At 40.7% G+C, this 22,906-nt stretch overlaps 1 protein-coding gene across 18 annotated transcripts in view; it reads right to left on the bottom strand.

The window, feature by feature from the left end:
- The window catches only part of Ehbp1 (EH domain binding protein 1), a 246,186-nt gene that overhangs the window by 187,089 nt on the left and 36,191 nt on the right, over nt 1–22,906 (bottom strand). For all 18 annotated transcript variants that reach the window (XM_060365165.1, XM_060365166.1, XM_060365175.1 and 15 more), the window contains exons 4-5: nt 22,542–22,637; nt 15,282–15,335 (exon numbers count right to left, since the gene is read on the bottom strand). In XM_060365165.1, the coding sequence (XP_060221148.1) occupies nt 15,282–15,335; nt 22,542–22,637 (150 nt within the window). The remainder of the gene's footprint in view (nt 1–15,281; nt 15,336–22,541; nt 22,638–22,906) is intronic.

Raw genomic sequence — 22,906 nt, 5'->3', positions numbered from 1 at the left:
TCAAAACAAAACTGTCACTAAAAGAAAAGCAAAAGATTCCTAAAAGCCCTCCCTCTAAAACACAATGGTATTTTGATATTAAAAAAGAAAAAAACAAAAACAAAAAAACCCCACCACACTCTATTCCCCCATCACAACCTTGAGGAGTTGCTACTCAAATATTAGCCAGAGCTCTGTGAATCATTCTATATTAAAATTAGATAGTTCTAAAAATCACACATATAAAAAAGTATTGTTTGACACAGTGCCATTTTGATGATAAATTGCAATCTATAGCTCAAATAATTCTACCTAGGGATTAACATTTCAGAGGCTGAGCCAGAGATTATGTGTGTGGATCTTGAATTTCATCATCTCCCCTTGGCACAATAGCTTATTCTTCCTTTTTTCATCTGTTCTCTCATGGAGGGTCAGGGAGGCTTAGCCTTGCTGTTGCGTTCATTTCATCCCTACATTAGCCAGATACCTTGCAGCCTCTTTAGCTCTTATGTGTTATTTCACTGCAAATACTACCCTGAACTGAGCTACTGCTAATGAGGCTGGTACCAAATCAAAGGGTGCCATCAAGTGGCTACAATACTCTAAACAGCATTACACTAAATGATGGTGCCAGGAAGAGTTCCTTCACCACAGACGAGCTGTGGCACTCTGCTATGAAAGAATACATTAAGGAAGGCAGGGAGGGACTATCCATATTAATTTTTACTCTATTTTCTATCCTTCCGAGATTGCTTTTCTGCATATTACACTTATAAAGCACAACTTCAGAGTCATGGTTAGGATTAATACTTAGCCAAAAATATTACCAAGTGATAATAACCACCATTCGAGCAGAGCAGTGCTAGGGAGAACTAAGTAATGCTATTAAAATTCACAGCTAGATCAATAGGAGCTTACTTCTGAAAATCCGGAATAGGCCAATCCATTTCTATCAAATAGCTGGTGCTACTGGCTCTATTACATGTAACCATGCCTAACTGCTACCACGCAAGCCAGAGTTAGCAATACTCTCTTCAGTTCTGCTATTAGAGTCACATCTTAGAATTTGGAGCTCTTTTTCTTCAAAATTATGCCTGCCCGTCCTTTTTTTTGGAGAAAGGGAACAAAGCAACTTACAGGAGACAGGGTTTATTTTAGCTCACAGTGCCAGAGGACTGCCAGTCACCAGGCGGAACGCCAAGAGGCCGAGGGACATGAACCAATGGTGCTCAGCTTCTTTCTGGCTTCTTGTGCAGTCTGAGACCCCAGCCCCGGCAACGGCCCCGCCCACTGTTGGAGCGTCTTCCCACCTCAGTTACCCTAATCAATATAATCCCACAGGGCCAAGAAGATAAGGGCCTGACTTCCATCCCTGGGACCCAGACAGTGACAAAAGAGAAACCACTCCCGCAGATAGTCCTTTGCCTGACACAAGAACGTTCGTGTGTGTACACACTCAGGCACGCACACACGCACACACACTCACAGGCTGAATTTACCGCACAGATAGCCTCTCTGGCAGCTGAGATCACCATGGGGCCTGGCCATGTCTTTTTACTTAGAGCCATGGTCGGACCATCTGAAAAGAGCTAAAGAGGTGGTTCCGTGGTTAAGAGCACTTACTGCCCCTGCCGAGAACTGGAGTTCAGTTCCCAGCACTCACAGAACATGGGCTTGTAACTGCTTGTAACTGCTTGAAACTCAACTCAAGCTATCCAAAGCCTCTCCCCTCTTCAGGTACCAGCCGCTCATGTACACATGCCTACACACAGACACACATCCACGTAAAATAAAAAAATAAATACATCTAAAAAAATGGGAAAACTAAAAGCTGATCTTAAAGTTCAAGTCCAGTCCTCTCCCTCTGCCAACAACTCTGCCGTGGTTCCTAAGGTCTTATTGGAACGAGGAGCCAGAACCCACCGCACAAGTAAAAACAACATATCTTAAGGGGCCTGCAGGTAACTCTGACAAGTAGTCAGGTTTGGGACCCACAAACCTTTAAGATCAAGTCCATACAAGGCCATCGACCATGTATGGTCTTTAGCTATAGCTTCAGCTCCTTCTGTTAGTCCTGGTTTGTTGCTAGTCCGCTGCGTTCTTTTACCAGGGCTGACCCCTCACCTCGCTTAGACCATTTCTCTAGTACTGCCCGACTAGTGCACTTCACAAAAGCTTTCACCTTCCTCAAGCCTCCCCCAGCCTGACAACCATGAACACTCCCTGTCAACCAACAGATCCCCCCACTCTCTTCTAGCTTCCCTACTGTATTCTAGCTGTTTCTCTGTTTGGACTAAAAATCCTTGTTGACTAAAACTTTACCTTGTTTTCATCTCCAGTGTCTAGGAAGTAAATACATAATCAATTTCACGGCACTAGGTATAACAAGGTTAAAAAAACAAACAAGCAAAAGAAACCCTCACTCATTGTCTCTATGCACAAAAGCCACTATTATAAGGAGTTTATGCCTCCTCTTTTCTGTTTTAAAAGGATAAAGTGTCAATTTAACAAAATTAAACTTTGGAAATATTACAAAGTAAAGGCAGGAAAGCGTATACTACTGAATGTACTAACTGGAGGAGTTGCAATGAAATAAGTAACTCCTTTGATTTCTAGTGATCCATTGAGAGTTTTTTGCCAATGGCATGTCATTTGACCACCTTCTAAATTTTTTCTTACTTTTAAGGAGGAAGAAAAAGTCCTTAAATTTTCTTTTACTGATTGGTTTACTTCTAAATTAAGCCTGTCCTCAAAAGAACCAAACCATTCAGGTGCTATAAAATCAAAGCTATAACTGCAGAAGATAAAGCGAGCAGAAAGCCGTGTGGAATCTTCTGCTGAGGCCTCCTGCTCCAGCGCCCTCCCCCTCACATGTGCTCTCCGGCAGCAAGCCTTACTTTCCGTTACAAAGGCAGATTCAGTAACAGTCACAAGCCAGTGTGCCACCGGTGTCTCTCCTCGCAGCATGGGGAAAACAGAGCGAAGGGACTCTCTGTCTCCGCCCACATACAGAGCTCCAGGCCAGGGAAGGAAGAATGGATGGAAATTTTTATTATTGAAGCTATTCAACCTGTAACTGTAATATTCAAGTTATACTTTTCCTTTCATATTCTCAAATGATTATTTTTTTTAATAATTGGGTTGAAACAATTCACAAATAAACAAGACAATTCATTCAGTCAAGAGGCAAAAAAAAATGGTATTCAGTGAAATACTGAAAAATGGTATTCAGTGAAATACTGAAAAATGGTATTCAGTGAAATACTGAGAAACTCAAAAGTCTGAGGTATCTTTCAGTTCAAGGGTGGCAAAGCAGCTTGGAGGGAGAACTAAATGCAAAGACCCTTTGTTGTCCCCTTTTTTCCCCTTTTAAAATATTTATTTATTTTTTATGTATACAATGTTCTGCCTGCATATACACCTGCACACCAGAAGAGGGCACCAGACCTCCCAATAGGTGGTTGTGAGCCACCATGTGGTTGCTGGAAATTAAACTCAGGAATTGAACTCTTCACCTCTGAGCCATCTCTCCAGCCTGTTTGCCCCTTTTTCTTTAACTCTCTGTAACGGCCTATGTAATTTGGCTTCTTGACCTTTTGCCATGGGTTCTATTGGATCCTGACAACTATCAGTGGAACTTCAGTTATAAAGTTCAATCCCTTGGTATCTGTGAGTACTGTTTCTAAGACTCTCATGAGCACCGAATCTGCCGAGGCTCAAGTGCCTTCTATGAAACAGGACAGAAGGGCCAGGACGTGGGCCTGGAAAAACTGCTGGCCACACAAGCTTGAAGACCTGAGTTTGATCCCCAGAACCCCATGAATGCTAGGCACAACAGCACATCTGCAACCCCAACGCTGGAGGGCAGAGACAAATGGATCTCTGAAGCTCAGGCTAGCCAGCTTCTCTAAACTGATGAACTCCCCAGTTCATTAAGAGACCGAGAGAGCGGTAAAGCAGAGAGCTATTGAGGAAAACACACAAACCTGTGCATATACCACATGAAAACTGGAGTAGCATCTGCATCTTGAGCTTTTCACACCATTCTGTACTAATTACCCCTAGAATACTTACAGTGCCTACAATAATGTATGTGCTATGTGAGTCACAGTGCTAACACAGCACTTAGAGAATAGTAACTTATAACTACGTGTGTATGTTAAGTACAGTTTCCCCATAAGGCTTTCTATCAATGGCTGGTGGAATCTAGAAGGCCAAGTATGTGTATTAAGAGAACCAAGCTGATATTAAGGCAAAAGATATCTTTGAGTATTGAACTACTTTAGTATACAACATGTTTTCATATCCCTGGAAATGTTTTTCCTGTTTTTCAACAATTTCTAGATGCCATAATGCTGATAAAAATCAAATGTTATACATAGTTTACATAAGATCACAAAACCATAAAAGGGTAATAAATGTCTCTTTACATTTATGCTATAAAATATTAATGATTCATTTTCTTCCATAGTATTGCCATTGAAAAGTTAGCTAAGCTCTACTAAACAGCACCTCACTCAGGCCCATGCAAGCAACCCTAATTAAACCTGGTGGGTCATCCACACAGAAAGTAGGAGGAGACTTACTGGAAATAAAAAGGGTTCCATGTGAGAAACAAGGAGAGAAGTTAATTGGAGGTGAAAATGGCTAAAATCTATTATACATGTCTATGAAACAGCTAGCAGAAAAATAAATTGATGGCTATATTCGCAGCAACAACAAAGATGTAATATAGGAGAGTTTAGAGAAATCGAGGACTTTGCTAGGCCAGTGTAATCCCTCACTACTCCAAATCTATCCACAGGTAAGTGCGGCTACTTGCCTTCCTACAAAAAGCCTTCCCTCAGGGCAAACGGAGACCACCCCAGAAACCACAACCAATAACCCACATTACAGCTCCTGCATCTAGGGCTCAGGAAACAGCGCGGAAGGGAGCTGGGACAACTGTCCGAGCCAGAACACAGCAGTCAGCTCTGACAGTCTCTCCCAGAAACGGCTGCATAGACAAGACCAGAACAATGGCAACAGCAGTGGATATGCTAACCTGGGAAGGAGAACTACAGGCAACGACTGAATACTGGGAGAAGGAGAATTAGCCTCTTCCAGGAATGAGCTCATTTATTGTTGTGCAATGCTGAGTGATCAGCCCTGAAACCATATACACACAAACAACAAAATTGGACTCAGAACATTATATATTTGCATACACTCGCATATCTGTGTATGTAACAATAGTGAAGAAAAAAGGCTGCCAACTCTCCTACTCCGAAGGAACGCAAGGTTGGAGGTACAAAAGGGAGGGAGGGATGACGCCGTTTCCATTCCAACTGGAAATATATTTTTACAAAAAGGACCAAAATAGAAAAACATGTGTTTAAGTTCTGCTATTTCTAACTTGTATCTTACAGTTTAGTTTACTGCTGTCTGAGCAGAGAATCATGCAGAGAGTCTCAGCATATAAACTCGGTAGCTAGGTGGCTGGTATGGCAGAACACTGGAAAGCTGAAAAACACCCTACTGTAAGATGAGGGCTGCTTCAGTTGCATAATGCTGAGCAAATACTGAGAGGCAAACAAAGTAGCAAACTGATAAATCTTAAGATAAGTGCTCTCTATTAAAAGTGTGGTGTGCCATTAGAACCCTAAGGTAAAACAATCACCAAACGTCTGCTCTCTAATGGTTTCCATCAGGGGGAAGGCCTCGTGCAGACTTTTACTATCTTTCCTGCACTGGATTCTCTGCTGAATTTCTATGAATAAACATGGAAAAACTACTCAAATGTACTGCTGCTTTCAAACATGTTTGAGGCAGCATTAGTGATTGAATAACTGTCTTTGTTTATCAGCTTCCTCCCCCGGTTGGTAAAAGATGAAATAAAATTGAAATCAACTTTGGTCTCATCTCTCTTTCACACAAAGACATTTGAATTCAGCTAGCAGGAATGAGAATAACAAACTAAACGATTCTTCCAGTTTACAAGACTGGCTACTCTCGGCTACAGAGGCTCAAGGGTAACTGCACAAAGCACCCCATCAGGTCCATTATAGTAGAAATGTTAAAGCTAAGACTACTGTTTAGTTGACAGAAACAAGAAAGTAAAGGGCTGTGGTGTTTTCTATCACTCACAGACATCTGATTTATTGTGATCTTCAAAGAGATACAGTAAGAATCTATTAAAATATTTTTGTACTCAAAGCTGCCTCCTTACAACAGAACTATTAAGAAACACCGAAAGGAAAAAGCTCACTGTCATTTAAAATTCTTTCTCTTAGGTTAATAACCTTAACTAAAACTGTCCATTGCAATGGAAGACGTTATCCCCTTGCTCTGCTTCCTCTGTTTATATTTGTTTTTTAACGTTTTATTCTTTTATTTTGCAGTGGGGAAATGATGGATTTTTCTATGAAAGATACATTAATTTAAACCTCTAACAAACAGGCTTAAAAGCTACTTGTGACACAGCTCAGGGGTTAAGACCGAGTACTGAAGAGCCTATGGAGTGAAAATTCCAGAGGTCCCTCAGCCAGATGGACCCCCCATGCCTGTGAACGTCACTCTGAGGTGGACATAACAACGCTGGGGCTTGCTGGAAGATACCCAATGCTTACTTCTAACCTCTGCAAGCGTGCACAGGCACACACATGTGCATACAAAAGCAGTGCTTAAAATGTTTCCAGGAAAATGTCATTGTGAATCAAATTTTAAAAATACCTTCATAAACAATTTTTTATCTGTATTTTAAAGATATTTCAATCTGAGGTTCACCCAACCATGAGTCCCTAAGAGGCCCCAAGATTAAAGGTTAGGAATATATGCTTTTGATTGCAATCTGGCTATGATATCGGTGTACCACTAGGGTCTAGAGAGAAAAGGATAATTACACATATCAAAACTAAACGACTCCAAAAAGCATTTTAATTAAAGGTATTCAATTTCAAATCTTGTATTCAGTATTTCCATTCCAGGTCCACCATTTGTCAATAGCACTAAGTGAACTCTGGCAATAGACATGTCCAAGTTACAGAAGAGAAAATGGGAATGAGACAAGACTAAAATCTAAGTTTGTACCACTCATATGCATTGTTCAAATCCAGGTTTACCTGCGCTCAAGAGCTTCTCCCCTTTTCCAAAGTTTCCTCTTAATTAATCTTAATAGTAAGGAAATAGGACACACATGTCCAAAGACCTGGAAATCCATACAAAGTAGCACAGTAAAAACACAATACTTCACAGGTCTTACTGCATGTGAATTTTTAAAACACTTCTGTTTCTATCCCTGACATAATTATGATATTTTTATTACAAAAATACCTAGAATTATAGAGCGGGAAATAAATCTTACAATACAAACAGTGAGAAGCTGCCACAATCCTCTAAGTATGCACTGAGCTCCACCTAAAAGTTTTTATTTCAGTCTACAGTAACACATCTACCTTTAAAATCTAGTGTATTCTCAGCTAACTTGCCCTTTGAGCACATCTCATATTCTTGGCCTCAAGGGTGTGTCCCTCAAACCAATCAAAGGAAAGACGACTTCTCTCTGTCTTTAATATTAGTTTGTATAGTAGATGTTCTAAATTCAAGCATAGGTTAATAAACATTTGATGAAGAATAAGTGAAAACAAAACTGGTTTCAGAATTTCAGAACTGAATGTGGGGCTGCCGCCTGAAGCCACTGATGTCCATGGGTGCCGGAGAGTTGGCCCTATCCCTCACCAGCTGCTGTAAGGCTCTCCACAGTTGAAGGCTTTTGGCAGATAAGAATGACCCACCTTCCCTTGGGGTAAGTTTGACTAGGATTTTGACCATGCTCCGGTGAGCATATGGACAACACAAAAGGGACTTGGGTTTGTTGTTGTTGTTGTTGTTTTGGTTTGTTTTGTTTTTTTCCTTTCTTCCTCCCACCCCTGTGGAGAAGGTCACAAGGGGTGGGTGCAGGCATGGGAGGGCTGGGAGGTTAGTGAGACTGGAGTACATGATGTGAGATTCCCAAATAATCAATAAAAAAGGACACAAAACCAATAAACAAAGCAAGCAAACAACAACAAACAACTGTAGGTGAGTTGGGCTTAGCTGCTTTTTGTGTATTCCTGAGCTCACAGAGTCAAAATAATTATATCTATCTTAGAGAAGTTTCACTAAAGGTAAATAGGTTTTACTAAGAGAAAATCCTTTGTATTCTTTTTTTAAAGCAGGGTTATTGAGTACGGTAAGCACAGACATATGCATGTCTGCTATGGCACATCCACATAAAATCAGAGGGCAATTTTCAGGACTGAGTTCTTTCCTTCCCCTTATGAGGCCCAGGGATCAAACAAAGACCATCAGGCTTGGCAGTAGGTACCTTTTCCTGCTGAGCCACCTTGTCAGCCTACTTTGTATTTTTTAACAAAGCATATCAAATATTAGTTATGATCTATGAAACCATGAGTTTATTAATTGATATACTTTAATACTTTTAGAGGCAAAAATGAAGGTCTTAAGGATAATAATATTATATTGGCCTATCTAAATAATTTTAGAAAGAAAAGTAATCCACAATAAGTTCTAGGATAAAATGTCATCTACTAATTTAATTATGAAGGTGTAAAAATATTTTCCTAATGGGATATATTTCAAAACTGTGTAAAGCACTATCCTCTATACTCTCATTTGTCAAATGTCTAATTTAAGTTTAAAAAAAAAATACAAAAGAGGGTGACTCAGTATTCCCTAGGCCCAAAAGGGGCCCAGATGTGTTATTAAAAAGTAACACATACAACTTTAGGGGCAATGGCATTAAAAGATAGTATCATCAATAGAAGCTTTCTATTCTAAATGCAGAAATTCTATGCTGAGTTAAAAGAAAGCTTTGCTGCTTCTACTGTAACTATTTTTCTCCTATAAAAACGAACAGCACCACCCCAACTCCCCCACTTGGTCAGCGGAACTAGATCACTTCTAAAGATTCAAAATGGCTAATGTTGAAGCTTTAGCCTAAGAGGTCAGAGAAATCAACTAAAAAGAAGATGTGTTCACAGCATCAACACAAACTTATTGACATACGAACCTGCTAAAATGCAGCGACCAGGGCTGACTGCGTGAGGTAGGCTTTGATGCAGAGGGGCGGCGGGCAAGCTACCGTGCCCTGAGATTCATTTTTCACAAAAATGTTTTCTGTAATTATGCTACTACGTTTCCTTAGAAGCAGCGGAGTCTGTAACAGTGAAAGCACTGCAGCTCAGAACACCCAGTGTTCTTCTCTGTGCCTGAGCCATGGCGCTTGGGGCAGCGCTGGATGCTCAGTGTGCAATGACGGCGTGCAGGGCGGTGCGTGCGTGTCGTGTGTTCAGGGCCAAGGCCGAAGGAGAGCAACAGTTAATATTCCATTCAACCACTAAAAAGCTTCAGGAGGTAACATCAATAAACTGCAATTAAAAATCAAGAACAAAAACAAGGCATTCAGGAGCCAAACTGCCCATCTCACTGGTCAGAGCCTCCAGAACACCTGGGGACTCCCTACTCATCTCCAAGGTGGACACAGAACCTGGTTCATTACATGCTAGTATTAAATTCATTGGGTTAACAGTTAAAAAATAAAACAGCAGGTGTGTGTTGATCACAAATTGGAAAGCTCATAATTTCTCTCTGTCATTTTTTATTTCTACCAACTGTCTTTTCCCCTCTGACCTCTTTCTTGCCCTTTCTTTGTTGAATCTTCTTCCCTCTGCTTGGAATGTCTCTCCTCCTCCTCTTCTTTTTCTTCTTTTTTCTTGAAAGCTAAACTCTGCAGCCACTTATTCCAGGAAGTCTTTCCTGGCTTCCCCATTCTTTACTGTTCTTTTTCCTGCAACCCCTCTCTACACTCTCGTTCGTAAGCCACCCTTTATCATTTTAAACAAGGCTTCCTTGGTTTAAAGCTGACATTATTTTATACCACTGAGAAAGAAAATAATCATTCCACCTATAGCTATGATATACTGTAGATATGTGACTATCCCAATTTCATAGAAAAAAAGTATCAGGGAAAAACACGAATCTCACGGCTGGTGAACATGTGCATGTTGTAATTGACTGTATTTGTATATTATTCCTAAAATGGGTGTATAGAAAGTATACATTAAATAAGTGAATTCAACCTAGATTGGTTTATCAATACACATTTTTCCACTCCCTCAAAAACCAGTGACATCAAAAGAATAAAAATATTTAGCTATTTAAAACTAAAATCTGTATGTACAAATACATTAGCTCTGAAATTACCATAAACAAGCATCCAAAATTTTTAAATTTTTATTTTTTAAAAAGTACCAAGACAAAGCATTAATTGATTAACAATGGAAACAATGTACGACATTAGGCATTCTTTATTACACTGATAAATGAGTTGCAAATATCCCCAAATAAAGATAATTCAAACTTGTGTTTTGCAGTACATCCATGTACTGTACTGCGAATGGTCATACATACAGGCACAGAGCTCGACACGAACAGGGTGTCGGCACACTTACTTTAGAAGCCACTTCTTAATTTATAAGGAGGCAGATACTGTAACCAAATGGTGAAAATCTTAATTAGACAAGAATATTCTGAGCTGTTTACAAGATTCCTTGTCAATTCCTTAGGTTAAAGGTAAGGCCTAGAAGTTATGGAAAGCATAAATAAAAAAAGCAGAAAACTTAAAATTTAAAATTAGTAATTCTTAAAGTTCTAAATTAGTAATTTAGAAATTTAGTGGTTTTTTTTCAAGCTCTCTAGAAAAGAAAGTTATCTTAAAAAATTGTGCCTTCATAGTAGGTCGTATGTTTTGTATATTTTTCTAATCTTCAATAATCTACAAAGTAGCTATCAATCCCATCATTTTATAATTAAATATTCAGACACTATAAAAAATTGAATCTCATGCTGGGAGAAGCAATACATGCTTTTAATACCAACACTTGGGAGGCAGAGGCAGGTGGATCTCTGTGAGTTCGAGGCCACCTAATCTAGGTAGTGAGTTCCAGGATAGCCAGGGGCTACATAGAGAAACCCTGTCTCCAAAAACCCAACAAAACATTTGAATCATGTCTGCTGCCACACAGCTTGGAAGTGGTAGACTCGTCCACAAAGTTTTGAGTTTTACACAAGTAGCTTTCCACTCCCAAGAAGCAAACTCAAACACACAAACTGGGCAACTTGTTTTGACCAGAAATAAAAATTAACCTCAATTTACATACAAAAAAGCTTACCTCAAGGAAAATGAATTTTGATGAATAATGCATCCTAAAACTCCATTTCACAATGTCTAATAGAAGCTAAGTAATTACTTCAAGAACTTTTGGATCTAATGTAAATATTAAAAGACTATGATTACATTTTAACTTTAAGTTACCACGAAGCACATAAATAAATACCTGTGCTTCTACAGAAACAGCATTTTCTCCAGTCCAGTCAATTCTATCCCTCACCACTAGGGGGAGCTACAACTCAGGAAAAGATTTTACAGCATCCCAACATTACTAACCGTTCCCACCTTCTTACAAAACACATTTTTACTGGCTTTCTTATTAAAAATACACTTTTAAATAATTGGTAAGAATACTGCAACTCTAGACCCTTCAAATAATAAGGCTCATTAACATAGCATACTATATTTAATGTTTCTTTTGATCACACTATGAATCCCACTCAGTTCTCTTCTTTGCCTCCCCTTTAGAAGAGCGATCGCTGAGGACCGGTCTTCCTCCTGGTTTACAGACCACTTCGGTTCCAGAGCCTGACGGGGCAACCCGCTCTGTGCTCCCTAAGTGCGTGCTGCTGCACTAATGGAGGAACACTGGTCCATGTGTTCAACTTCACAGTCAAAAAGGCCCCGTACAGCCAACGTACTGACTCTGGTTTACAAGGGAACATCAGATCAGGCATGTGATCTCCTGGCTGCTGAAATGGACAGACCCACGGGAGGCTCGGCCCATGTGTGTTTACAGTAGAACCCTTCTTCCCTGATCTGACTGGGAGAGGAACTAGACAATTAAAAGGAAGAAACGCTGAGACCAGAACTGTGTTGAACACATGGATTTCATTCATGGTTTATGGCTTCTTGAGTGTAGTTTTGTTAGCTTTTTATTTCCTGAACACTCACAAGGTAACATCAGTGAATTTTAACTTATTTTAAATAAAACAAAGACAACAGAGATGTATTGTGAACCTACAATCCTTCTCAATTTAAAATTCTTGTCTCCTTCATCAGTGTTTTCATCAGGCTTTGAGTGTGATTTTTAACTCACTTTTATAAACTGTCTCTAAAGCACAGTGTCATCTCTCAGGCTGACCACGTCACTGGTCTATGCAGCACCTCGATATATCCTCACACTAACAGACCGACAGCATCAGAGGCCTTAGAAGGTTAAGCCACTTACGAACCTCAGAGAGGTTCACGAGCTCACTTGGGAAAACAAAACTGAGTGGGGGTGTGCCAGAGACTAACCTACCAACCACACTGGCACAGGCACACTTACAAAGCAGCTGTTTACCTGGGCGTAGGAGCCCGCCTTTAATCCCATCACTGGGAGGCAGAGGCAGACAGATCTCTGACTTCCAGGCCTGCCTGGTTTACAGACTTCAAGGCTGACTAGGAACATACTCAGAGAACCCCTGTTTTGAAAAACAAAAAACCAAACAAAAAAGTTGTAGAGAGACTAAGGAAAATAAGATGGTCCATGTAGATGAAGCAGCCACCACCCAGCAGGGCTTCACCTGGCACAGTACGGCGCTCACAGACCACCTTACTGGCATTCCCTTCAATGCAGTTCAAGGGTGCTACTGCTGTCATTCTTAAGACTTTTAGGAGGACTTTAAATGGTTCACTGTGTTTGACTCTAATCACTGATTCATTTACTCCTTTAGTAATTACGCGTTGGAAAGCTATTTTGCCACAATAAAATAATGCTATGCTTGGAAAGTTAAGCAGAATAAAGGGTTTCTTAATAAAGGGTTGTTTAACCAACAAGAATCCTTGTTGGTGTTTCACAGAATGGTTCTGAACTTTCCAGAGCCTGTGAAAAGAGTTAACACCCTTAGATAGAGTTACAACATATGCAGAGGTAAAGAAGAAAAGGAAAACAGTTCTCAAAATCTATTTTTTACTATTTAAAACCATCTTGAAAACTGAAACAGAAGATCTGCCTAATTTCTAATCCACCCTCCTGATGAGAGCACACAGCACTTGCCCTGTTTTGTTCCAGGTTTAGTTTTACACAACATTCCTTGGCATCAGGTGGTTCATAATTTATGACAGTTGCCCCAATTTAGAATAGTTGGAATAGAACTGTATGCTTATGTGTGGAGTGTGTGCAGGTAAATAAAACAGGTAAGCATGCTGTGAACATGCACACAGAGGCAGAGGGTAGCAGGTACTGATCTCGCCCTATTCTTTGTGGCAGGGTCTCTCCAGAATCTGGAAGTCGAGCTTTTTCTTTCTTCCTTCTCTTTCTTTCTTTCTTCCTCTTTCTCTCTCTCTCTCTCTTTCTTTTTCAGCTCAGCTAGCAGCCAGTAAGCCCCAGCAATCCCTCTGCCTCTGCCCATGTTACCACTTTAAGATTTAGTCTGTACCTCTATTGATTTTTAAAATACCTCTCGCAGTCAAATATAGTAATATCATATAGTTTTCCTTTTTTTTTTTTTTTTCCCCTTTTGGTTTTTCGAACAGGATTTCTCTGTGTAGCATTGGCTGTCCTAAATCTCACTCTGTAGATCAGGTGAGCCTCGAACTCGCATAGATCTCCCTGCCTCTGACTCCAGAGTGCTGGAATTAAAGGTAAGTGCAACCACACCCAGCTCAATTTTCTGTTAAAAAAAAAAAAAAATGAACTTGAGCCTTTTGGTTTATAACCCAGATTTCACACATGTGGAGCTATTGTTTCTTTATCCTAAGACTGAATAATAAAAGCACCTTTTTACACAAATATAAAACTGGTTTAACATACTTTTCTCATGAAAAAGTTTGAATTTAACTCACTAAGCCTCCAGCGAGTCAAATTAAGAGATTTCACAAGTAAAAGGAACCGTGAGTGACAGAGGGTCTTCCCCCGGGGATCCACAGCATGATATGAACATGTTAGCTTTCAAGTCTAACTTAAGCAAGTCTGAGTTGGTGTCGTTTTTCCAAGTATAATGTATATACAAATCCACCCCTACAGAAGTCAGATTTGTTGATGTGGGTGAGACTTTAACATGCTGGCAATGCTTCATATCAGCCATCAAAGCTCCCCAACTATTTCTGGACCTGATACCTGATCTTGCCTCTACTCTTCTCGACACTTGAAACCTAAAAATGGTCCAAGTTATTGCTGGGAAAGCTTGAGCTTCCTTTTAACACTGAGATACAAAGCAAAGTCAAGCATAGAAGAGAGGAACAAGAGACAAAAAGCTTTACAAGCAGGTAACTGTAAGTCTTAGGGTTTTGAGGGTGGTGACGAGAAGACAGTGGTGACACCAGTAAGAAAGGCTGATATTTAGGGAGAAATCTTTAATCCTGCCAGCAACTCACAGACCTTCCAGCTGAGGAACCAACAGAAACTAGTTCGTCCTCTGAGGGCTTGTAACTGGAGGGCGAGGGCTTCCACCCAAGTCGTCTTTGTGTGTCCACGTTCACTCAGAGGGCATCGGGTTCCACCCAAGTCGTCTTTGTGTGTCCACGTCCATTCAGGGGCATCGGGTTCCACCCAAGTCGTCTGTGTGTGTGTCCACGCTCACTCAGGGGGCATCGGGTTCCACCCAAGTCGTCTGTGTGTGTGTCCACGCTCACTCAGGGGGCATCGGCTTCCCTAGAGCTGGCTGCAGGCATTTGTTGCAGCACCCAACGAGGGAAGGCAGCTCCAGTCTTCTGAGAGAGCCGCAGCGCTTTTACCCAATGAGCCATCCAGCTCTCCAGGCCCTAGAGCCCAGACTCTTAGCTGCTACAGTATCACTGCCCACTGTATCTAATCCCTAGTTAGAAAGCATTCATTTAACACCACTGCTGCCTCTTAGCCTCTTGGGATTCCAGTATATGCAAGTATTTACTATGTAAGAAACAGCATGCTAGATGCTGAAGAGATAAATGACTGTGCCCTCAGGTCCCAAACAGAACACAGTGTATAGACAGTTTGTCAGGAAAGACTTTTACAGTTTTATCAAAAATATTTTATAAGCAATTGTTATTGATAAAAACTTCTAAAAACCTACAATTTCCCCTTTAAGTTCTCATAAAGCAACATTTCTTCCATCACCAATCTCCTCATATACTTAATAATACAGCAAGGTAAAAAAAAAAGTATGAGAAATATTTGTCATTAGCTTACATTCTCAATGACAAATGTCCACTCTTTGTCTTCAAATTCTTCTGCATGAGGATCCTGCAATAAAAGCAAATTATGAAAAGTAAAAAACAAAGAAACAAAAAACTTGTGCTTAATCCAATCGATACACTCAAGAAAATACAAATGGGTCTGTTCGTAATTTTACTAGCTTCTTAAAAGAAAGAAGCAAAATAACCTTTAAAAAAAAACTGTCAAGAATGGTTTTTTACTGGGGACCAAATTTCTTTAAAAAAAAAAAATCACTCTTGAAACTGATTCAAAGTCTGTCTCTAAGCTGAGATGCTTGAGACAGCTGTTATTTTTTTTTTAAACTATAGAATATAATTTGGAAATACTGTGACAAAATACAGTATAATAAGGAAGGAAAGTAATGATTTGTGATTTAGTATGGCATCTTATAAGGATACATACCAAAGAAAGAGCAAACGACTCCACACATTAATGTCTCTTTATCAGACACATGCTCATCTGACAGTATCTCTACCTGTTGAGATTCTGGAACCAAACATGTTCATATTTTTTGTTCGCTAATATATTATCTTAGCCATAAATTCTCTCTATGCACCAGAAAAGTTAGAGTAATTTAGTCACAAATCTCTACACTGTACATAATAAAATATGCATCTAAGTTTTAGACTTCAAACTTGTTTGATTCTAATGGATATGGAAATTTTAGTATGTAATTATTATATTATTTTGATTATATAATTTATTCAAAAATATGTGTTTCTCAGATAATACCATCTAATGATAGTATCCTCATACTTATGAAAATATGGACGCTAAACTTCAAGAAATGCCCAACTTCTTGTGTTCTCATGTGTGCTGTTGCTTTAAAGCTTTTGATCATGTTTTTTTAATGAGTTGTAATTAGACACAAGGGATGTTGAGAATAATCCTCTAAAAGCAAAAATGACCTCAAATTCCTGGAACTGCCTGTTTCAGTGTGACTGGGACTTTGGAGATGAGGTCAGTAGAAGTGGAAATGTTAGATTTTGGATGGGAGTGGTTAAAGGGACATTGAGACTTCATTTGTGTGTGTGTTTAATAAATTAAATTTTTATTATTTTTTTGTAAAAAAAAGAACTGTCAAAGTAACTGCTCTAAATCTAGATCATTATTTTTTACTAATAAAGTCAGCTTTTGTTGACACATGTCTTCCAGCACTGTACCTATGACAAGACAAAAAGATTACGAAATCCCTTGTAATACTTAGAAGTTTCAGGGGCTTACAATACATTTCATCTTGTGGAAATTAACAAGGAAAGCTTCGTGAAAGAAAATACCCAGACTCAGCAAAAGCATGTGCAATTTCTACAAATATCAGAACAAGTAAAGGCAACAAAGCAGAGCACTAACCACCTCTGCTTCCTGACTGTGGGAGGAAGCAGGAGGCCACGGCTTCGAGCTCCTGCCCCAGGCCTTCCCCACCACAACACACAAGTTCTCCTTCAAGTTGCTTGTGTCCGGGTATGTTATTACAATAGAAGGAAAAGTAACTAAGGCTAGCGGCAAGAAAATGGCAATACCGCAATGTTTACATTGTAAATTTTTAATATAGTAATTGGCATTCAAAAATTTTATAAAGAAAATAGCTCAGTAACTTTAAAAAGAAAAATAAAGTAGTAGGCTCTACTGTATTTTTTGAATGTATTCAAGTTCAAGTCTGTGTGTGAGAAGTAGGGCAGGTGTGGGGACATACATAGGACCACAGCATTTCGGCAGGTCTGCCATGCCCCACACCACGGGGGGGAAAGACGCCCACACACCTGACCTCCAGCTCACAGACAGGCAGGCGGGACACAGAGACAGCCCCGGGAGGAGGAAGACAGAGCCCTGCAAACTCTCATGCCATCCACAGACCTGCCCTCGGGGGCAAGGCACGGGAGAGTCACTCAGGGACCCACCAGCCGTGTGGAGCCACCACCAAGTGTGAGTATGTGATGGGAAGATGGGAAGGAAGGAAGTGGAGCAGCTTGAGTATTAGGACGAGGAAACGGAACGGGAGGCTGAAAGAAACAGCCTGTCGTGAGTGGCCAGCCCGGCCATCTGAGGCCATGGTTAGGCCCCAGCCCAAGCTGCTGTGAGGGCCACGTCCGGTGCACGCCTCGAAGAGTGGCAGGGTTCACAGTTGATGCTGTGGCTCATATTACCACTAGAGGGCACAGGGACGTCTGTGGTCACAGCAGCTTTGCAGACCGCATTGATGACCAGGGCAGGACAGAACTGGCTACACCCCTACTGGCTGCAGTGCTCTGGAGACCTGGCCCCACTCTCACCAGTGGCAGCACTCAGCAGAGCGGACAGGACAGCGGACCTTGTGCCTCCACCAGGCAATACAGTGGAGCTGGCCTGGGTGGCAGGGATGTGGGTGAGCCGGCCCTGGGTGTGAGTGTGGGAGAGCTGACCCCACCTCTCATGTGCCATGGGGTGGCCAGCACAGAGGTGATGGCCCCCCACTGCCCCTCGCCACCTCTACCTCCCCTTGCAACTCGCCTGGGAATCAAAATAGTGCTGGCCCTGGTCAAGGAGGCCCAAGTGAGCCAGCCCTGAGGGCAAGAGAGCAGGGAGAACTACCCCAACCACTTGCCTGCTGTGAGGTCCTGCGGGTATGGGGTGATGCCCTCCCCCACACCAGTCCCTCACCCCCTGGCCCTAAGGGCATGAGAGCAGAGACCTGGCCCTGCACCCTCACTGGCAGGAGCACTCAGGAAAGCAGCCCTGCTCCTCCCTCGGGGAACATAGTGGAGCTGGCCCAGACGGCAAAGGCAAAGTGAACCAGGCCCAAGACTGTGAGAGCGGGAGGGCTGCCCAGCCCGTGAACTGCTGAACATGCAAGACTCTGGCTCAACCCAGAGCACCCTGAACACAATCCCAAACTTCTTCACCGCCTCACTTTACTCATGTATGCAATGGCATGGTGGCACACTCAAACAGCTAAGCTGCACTGACACACTGCTTTGATGAGTAAATTCATATTGGTAAGCTGAACACCCAACACAGTTTTCTTGGTGTCAGTGGCATGGGAGGTGGAACACGGCTGGGCAGAAGGGAAATGAAAGTTGAAAGTTCTACTTGCTACTTTTTTCCATTTGGGCTGCCCCATCCCACCACCCTCCTGCCTTTTCGTTGTCTTTGTCTGTTGTTTTAGGAGTGCAGTACACTCGGCACCAAAGTGAGACATCTGCTGAGTGTACAGCGTGTCCCAGCGACGTGTGAGACCCTGTTTTATCACCATTTAACTGAGAAAAAACCTGAAATGCTGAGGTAGCCCCTCACAGCACAATGCTGGGGTTATACTGGAGCTCCAGATCCAGCCGACTTTTATCCACTTGGGTTAGTTTAACCACTGAACCCGCAGTCTCAAGAAACGTGTGTGACTCATAAGAGCCTCTCAGGAACCCCAGAACAAGGTCTTGATGTAGCAATGTAATTCAGAATTTAAAGAAAATAAACACTTTTAAAACACAAATGATGAAGTACACCTAAAACAACTTAGTTTATGGAATAATTTTACTGGGGCCAAGAAATAACTTGAAGGAAATTTCAGGAAAGATGTGAAAGCAGCTACAACATTCCAATCATTTCTCAGGCACTTTAAAGTAGATGTCTATGCAATTGTCGTATTAATATGACCAGACAAAATATTTGTAATTAATTAAACCTTCTTTACTTACCTCTAGCTGTTGTCAACTTTCTTACCTCAGTACTAATGGTATGAAAAGCCATTTCCCTTCTGAAAATATGAATTTTTCTTTACTAGCCATATCTATTTTCAATTTAATTGAAATTTCAAAATCAAGCATGCAACCTAAAGAAGTCAACTTTTAGTTAAATTACAGAGATGAAACACACCGATAAATTTCTTAAAAAGTATTTCTCAGGGAGATGGTTCAACAGTTAAATGTACTGATTGCTCTTCCAGGGAACCCAGGTTCAATTCCCAGCAACCATGACGCAGCTCACAACCATCTATAACTTAAGGTCCAGGGGATCTAAACCCTCTTCTGGCCTCCTCAGCACCAGGCACGCACTCATGCAGACACACATACATACAAACACCCATATACCATTTGTGTGTGTGTGTGTGTATATATATATATATATATATATACACACATATATAATATATGTAATATATATTATTATATTACATATAAGATATTATTAAAAATATTTAGGGAGCCTGGAGTGGTTCCTCAACAGGTAAAAGCACTGGCTGCTGTTCTTCCAAAGGACCTAAATAACAACCTCAACACCCACATAGTACCTCGGACCATCTGTAACTCCAGTTCCTGGGTATTCATGCCTTCCACAGGCAACAAACACATGTGGTGCACAGAGATAGAGAGAAAACACCCATACACACAAGAATAAACAAATCTACATAATAAATAATCTGAAAAGCATTTCTCTGTGAGTTGACACATGTGAATGCCCCACTGACAACAAAGGGACCCAGAGCAGCCCTTTCCTTTTATAATTTCAAACTTAAGTCAACTGCAAAATTTGACAGACGGGAAAAGTAAGAGGAATAGTTAAGTGTTGTTCAAAAAACAAGATCCAAAAATCACCATAAAAAATAAAGGTGTTTCATTCTGGCACTTATCAGCTTTTGTTTTCCTACCCGAATTCTGGGTAATGTGGAAGTTGAAGGGACCGCTGCAAATGCTCATTCAAATACTGGATAGGCTTCAAGGTTGGCCCAATAATACAACTGAGTAATGTTTGATCCTGGCAACCAGGGAACGGGGGTACGGGGCATTTCCCTAGGGCTTGATACTCAAAGGCATAAAAGCTAAGTGAGGAGCATATATATACATAAATATGCTCATAGCGGAACTTGAAAACCACACTTAAGTCCTAATCTTTCAAGCAACAACTTTTAATAGCTTTTTTCAACTCAGAATCATTCTGTCAGTTCCCCAAAGAAAGAGCTAAGAACTATGTTTCAGCTGCATGCTAATTCCTTGTGCTCTGCCATTAAAAATAAATTTGAAACACTGTACAACTTCATACTCATTAGTTTTACCAATAGGAGCAGACCACATCAAGATATGTACTTGATGAGGTTGTTTCCAAGTCTTCCTCAGGCATATCGGAGAGCTCGCTGTTCCAGGAGACAGTCAGAAGCCCTACTGCAGAGAGCGCAGCACAGCAGGGGCAGGGGCTCTCAGCTTCCTAACACGGTGGCCGCTCAATACAGCTCCTCATGCTCTGCTGAGCCCAACCACACAACAATCTCACTGCTACTTCACCACTGTAATTCTGATACTGTTATGAACCGTGAAGTAAATATATGATATGAAGGCTATCTGATATGTGACCCCACAGGGGTCGAAACACACAGGTTGAGAACCGCTGGTATAGAGGAAAGAAGAGCGTTAACTCATAAGGTATTTGGAAACGTTACACTCCCTACTGGTCTTAGCTCCCTTACTAGTAAAACGGAAATACTGACAGAACCTTGAGGCTGCTTTGAGAATTAAATGAACAGAGAAATAAATAAGCAGAGACTCTGAAAGTATTGTTCTTAACTACTAAGCTTAGGTTATCGTTCCAGCAGGAGAATTATGGGAAAGAAGGGCTTCATAACAGCCTCTGAGGGCAGCAGGCAGAAGGGCAATAGGGCAATCTGACTGTCCTGGGAAAAAAGATAAAGAGAAAAACAGCTACTGTCTCATCTCTTATTTTCTCCTAAGCAAATTAAAGAGATAACAATGACGATGGTGGTGTCGCTGCCAACAATATGTGTACAGCACAATAAAGGGTGTGGTGTAGCATGTGTGCGTGTGTGTGTGTGTGCACGTGTGTGTGTGTGCACGCGTGTGCGCGCGAGTGTGTTCCTAAACACTGAGCCTAAGGAGTCATTCATGCTGACTACTCTATCACTGAGCTGAATCACCTACTCCTATTTCTTAGCTACTTGCACCCTCACTCCTTACACACCCCTCTTTCCCTCCCTAACTCAACTTCCCCATGTCCCAAACCCTGTTTTTGAGGGAGGTCTCACTTAGCCCTAGGACAGCCTCAATATAAAGCAGAAAATGGCTCTGAACTCCTAAAAGCACTGGATAACAGGCAGCCCTCACCATCCCAAGCCTCTTTACTTTCTATTTTGAGACAGGGTCTCAATAACTTACTGAGGATGGCCTTGAACACACTAGGTGGCTTAGGCAGGCCTTGAACTTGTGATCCTTCTCTGCCAGTCTAGTGAGAGGCTAAGACTATATAGGCCTGTGCCCATCGGGTTTGCTTGTTTTCGGATTCCACAGCTTTCCAAAAGGCTAATAACAGGCCCTGATAACCAACAGAAAGTTGGTTAGTAAATTGGCACTTAATTATCCTATGTGTTGAATATTTATAAAGAAATAAGACAATTTTCAAGAAAAAAAAATAAAAGACAGGCAAATGGTATATGAACATCTGTTTTTTGAATCTGCTCTTTAAAGCAGTATGTTGTTTTTAAGTTATAATTCTCATAAATATCAATGTTAATAACATATTTTAACTAGTGGCGCTTGATAACACGTGCCTTTACTCTCAGCACCTAGGAAGCAGAGTTCAGCAGATTTCTGTGCGTTTGAGAGAAGCAAAGGGGCTATCTGTGAGACCCTGTCCAAACATAGATAATATACATATACTACATATAATATAAATACACATATATTATGTATAAAATATATGTATGTATAATAGAATATATACATATTTGTGTACTAAAAATATGTGTGTATTATTATAACTATTATACATGTGTAATATATATACATGGATATATTATAATATTATATACATGATATATTATTTTGAATATATAATAGTTATAGTATGATATAATATAGGGGTATGATATGATATGGTATGATATAATATAATATCAATATAATATTATTTACATAGGAAAGGCACTTTAAGGTTTATTGTGAGTACAGGAAGAAGTAGGTCCATGGACCGTTGTGGCTGAATCACCTACTCCTATTTCTTAGCTACTTGCACACCCTCACTCCTTACACACCCCTCTTTCCCTCCCTAACTGAAACTTCCCCATGTCCCAACCCTGTTTTTGAGGGAGGTCTCACTTAGCCCCTTACAAGTATAAACTGCTTACATCCTTGAAAATGATGCAATCAGATAAGCAGAGAAGACACAAATGCATACAATAGTAATAGTGCGATGATCTATACACAAAAGCATATACAGCCATAGCTTATGAACTTAGATTATACAGAAAGAACTTACCTTAAAAAGTGTCACAGTGATTTCAATGTTTTCAGGAACAGGCCAAACAACAACACCACGATACGGATTCTTTATTCCAGGTTGCCAGCTGTGAGCCTATGAGAATAAAAGTGAAAGCGTCAATTATGAAGTACAAAGTCATCAACCTTATTTAGCTACCAATTAAGAGCTTTAGTCTCCCCTAAATAAAAATCACTAGTTAAAATAAAAGCACACATGGAAGAAAAAAACAAACTTTTTAAGCATTAAGCTTGGGCCAGAACAACTCCCACAAACAAAAGCTATCTACTTCTCTATAAGCAAACCATCACACACTACCACACACATGCACGTGTGCCACCAAAAATCACAAAAAGTAAGATCTC

Source organism: Meriones unguiculatus, chromosome 12 (genome assembly GCF_030254825.1).
Source record: "Meriones unguiculatus strain TT.TT164.6M chromosome 12, Bangor_MerUng_6.1, whole genome shotgun sequence".
In the NCBI taxonomy this organism is placed as follows: domain Eukaryota; kingdom Metazoa; phylum Chordata; class Mammalia; order Rodentia; family Muridae; genus Meriones; species Meriones unguiculatus.
The sequence above is the reverse complement of the archived record's forward strand: the minus strand, read 5'-3'. Positions and strand labels throughout refer to the sequence as shown.